Source organism: Zeus faber (assembly GCF_960531495.2).
Source record: "Zeus faber genome assembly, chromosome: 1".
Classification (NCBI taxonomy): Eukaryota; Metazoa; Chordata; class Actinopteri; order Zeiformes; family Zeidae; genus Zeus; species Zeus faber.
In genome coordinates, this window is record NC_137193.1 from 58,709,346 (window position 1) to 58,712,946 (window position 3,601).

At 39.0% G+C, this 3,601-nt stretch overlaps 1 protein-coding gene across 3 annotated transcripts in view; it reads left to right on the forward strand.

Moving 5' to 3' along the window:
* Positions 1 to 3,601, forward strand: part of fcho1 (FCH and mu domain containing endocytic adaptor 1) — a 56,618-nt gene that overhangs the window by 52,483 nt on the left and 534 nt on the right. For all 3 annotated transcript variants that reach the window (XM_080003541.1, XM_080003543.1, XM_080003542.1), the window contains exons 26-27: positions 1,262 to 1,326; positions 2,654 to 2,821. In XM_080003541.1, the coding sequence (XP_079859667.1) occupies positions 1,262 to 1,326; positions 2,654 to 2,821 (233 nt within the window). The remainder of the gene's footprint in view (positions 1 to 1,261; positions 1,327 to 2,653; positions 2,822 to 3,601) is intronic.

The window sequence follows — 3,601 nt, forward strand, 5'->3', positions numbered from 1 at the left end:
GTCATGTTTTGGGCTGGAATCATGGGGAGAGAGCTGGTAGGCCCCTTTAGGGTCCCTGAAGGTGTGAAAATGACCTCGGCAAAGTATATAGAGTTTCTGACTGACCACTTTCTTCCATGCTAGAAAAAGAAGAACCGTGCCTTCCGTAGCAAAATCATCTTCATGCATGACAATGCACCATCTCAGGGGTCCTATGTTAACATGTAACTTGGCCTGTTAAGGTGTTTTTGATTGAAACAGCTTTTGATTTCAGTAAATATGACCTCCTAATGCTGCAAATTCCACAAATGACCATTTTCAGTTCTTTACAACCTAGAAAATGTTTTGAAACTCTGTTGTGCATAATAATTTGCAACAGTGCATTTTGAGTTTTTTATTTTTGAAAAAAATACTGTTATTATTGGGAGGTTTGTTCAATAACATTTGAATTATACCCTAACGGTTGATGACTTGAAAATTATACTGACTGTCATTTGCATCAACTATTTAGGAAAATCAGTGAAAAATATAATTTGCATAATAATTTGGAACGCGGCGTATATATCTCATCAAAATGTTGTTTCACTAAAGGGCAAGGTCTATATTTCATCACGATGCATCAACACAGAAATACCATTAATAATAATAATAATAATCATAATAATAATAATAATAATAATAATTAATAATAATAGTGATGTAGAAACCCAAGATAGATGATGGATTGATATTGAAGATAGATGTATGTACTCCATCCCCAGAGGGAAATCGCAGTGTTACAGCGGCTTTCATCAAAAACAAAAGGCAATAATGATAGTTATAAAATATTACAATAGAGAAAAATGGTCAATACACAGTACAATACACCTAAACGTTTTCAAAAAATTACAGACATATTTGGCAGTATACAACAAACCTTAAAATTACATGTGTGTGTGTGTGGTAAACCTAAAAATTATAACCTATACAAATCAACCTAAAAATAAACCAGTAACAATAACATAATCCTAAAATGAACAAGAAACACTTGACAGTATGCAATAAATCTAAAAATGTACAATAAACAATGAAATCCAAACAAGGTTTTTTAAAAACAATAAAACCTTTTGGTTATTATTAGACCTAAATAATGGCCTCATTTCGACTTTGGAGCCGTGTGGCAGGGGTGGATCGAGGGTGGAGGGCTGTTGGATGAAAACTGAGCCAGTGATGAAGGTTGGACTTGAAAGAAATGCAGGAAAAGAGTGAAAGCCTCTGAGCTTCCATCTGCCTCCTTTGACAGGAACGCAGAGGAACGACGGCTGCTGTGGAAGCTCCCCAACCTCTCTCCGACCAACCACAGCAAAGGTCAGCGCTCTGACCTCTCTCTCTCTCACTCTCTCTCTCTCACTTTCTCACCCTCTCTCTCACTCTCCCTTCCACCCTCTCCCTCTCTTGTGATGATTATATTATTTTTTATTAATCCTTATTTATCCTGGGAGCACTGTGTTATTTAAAGAGGTGACGTGCAGTGGTCACACCTTGGGGCAGCCTACAGTAGAAACACTGCGGCCCTGCCCTAAAACGCCGCACGACGCACCTGTCGCTCACCTGGACAGGGAATGAAACCTAAAGAAAAATGTGTACAATCACGTCTCGAGGCAAAGTTAAACAGCAATGTACGTGATCACCGTGGTTCAGATGACGACCGATGATGGTTTTACACTTAGTGATGGATCAGGGTGTTTGTTGGTGGCTGGTTGCATTCCAATGATCCTGTTAAAAACATCCTAAAGGGAGATTAAAAGCGAATCTCACGTTTACAATTAACCCCAACATACCTGAAAATACATCTATGTTGGGGTTGATACCCCTGTCAGTGCCCCTGAGCAAGGCACTGGCAAAAGAGCTGGAGTTGGTCCCCGGGCGCTGTACTGCAGCTGCCCACTGCTACTAGGTATAGGATGGGTCAAATGCAGAGGACACATTTTGCTGTATCCTACTTGTACAACGACAATAAAGACATGTTCTTCTATTCTTCCTATTTTGTCACCATGTGAATTGTTGATAGAGGTTTATTGTTTCTTGATTATTTTCTGGTTTGTTGTTCATTTTTAAGTTTATTGTATATTGTCAAAATCCTTCTTGTTTGTTTATTTTAGGATTCTATTTATTGTTTATTTTATATTGTCAAATTCTTATATTTGTCTTTTTTTAGCTATTTTGAGCTATAATGCATATTGCCAATTTTTCTATTACTTTATTATTATTATTGTTATTATTGTTACCCATTTGTTTTAACGTAAGCTGCTGTTACACTGCAATTTGGCTTCGTGAATGAAGTATCCCTCCATCGATCCATCCATCTACAGTATCTATCCATCCACCTCTATCTCCATTGATCCATCGATTCTCCAGTTAAATAACATCTGCTTTGTGAGCCAATGACCCTGGACGATCCCCAAACTCCTCCTGTGTACAGAGCAACGCATCGTTACTGTGAGGGAAGTTTTTCCTCGATGATCAGAGAAGTAATATCTCCCCAATGCGTATGAGGTGTCGGTGTAAAGTTTGTCAACAATTTCCTCTCTGCCTCATGAGACAATGTTTGTAAATGTGTCACCTCCTGTCCTCCTCCTCCTCCTCCTCCTCTCCCTGCTCAACACTCAGAGGGGCTTTGTGTTTGTGGTCGCAGGCTCTGGGACCCTGTGCGCCAGCTGGCAGTGCCTCGAGGCTCCCCGCGGCCCCCCGCCCAGCCTGGCCATCCAGTTCGTGGGCTCCGGGGCCTCCCTGTCGGGCATTGACGTGGAGCTAGTGGGGAGTCGCTACCGCATGTCACTGGTCAAGAGGAGATTTGCCACAGGTGAAACTCCCAAATTCACCCTCCCGGCGGAACACACTTCAACCGAGGGCCGGCTCATACGGAAGGATTTGTTGTGTTATTGTCTTAAATATAGGCTCATTAGGATTAATGATCCTATGTTCAACACAATATTATCTCTCTAATATTGATATTTACACTGAAATATATTAAAATCTAAAATACATTTTTAGTTTTGAGTTTCTGATTTTGAGTTTCTAAACAAAAAAACATAAACCTCATATTGGCCCGACCTTTAAGTCATGTCATGACTACATTATTGCAGAACATGACAGATATTAAATTCATGACTGGAACTATTTTTAAAAGAAAAAAAAACGTGGGATAAACAAAAGTTCTAATTAGTACCGGCCAAATGGTAGTTTGTACGTTCACGGCTGGATTTCCCTGCTTCAGAAGTCACTTCCTGTCAGACCTGACTAAAATGAGATAAAGAGGGAGAATCCTTGATTCTTTTGATTCAAGATTCTAGAGGTTTATTCGTCACATACATATACATACTTTCATACATATATGCAGTGAAATGTCATACATGAATGGATGGAGTTTCTTATTTACATTTTTACTTACACTGAAAATTATGCATCGTTCTCTATGAAGTTATTTTGTGCACGTTTAAAAAAACAAACCATAAAGAAGCAAGTAAATAAGTTGAATGTTATTGATGTTTTGTCAGAATTCAGTTGATTAGTATCTCAGTTGGTGGCTTGCTCAGCTTGTTTTAGACACATACCTAAAGTTCTTTTTCTCTCCTTTCCACAG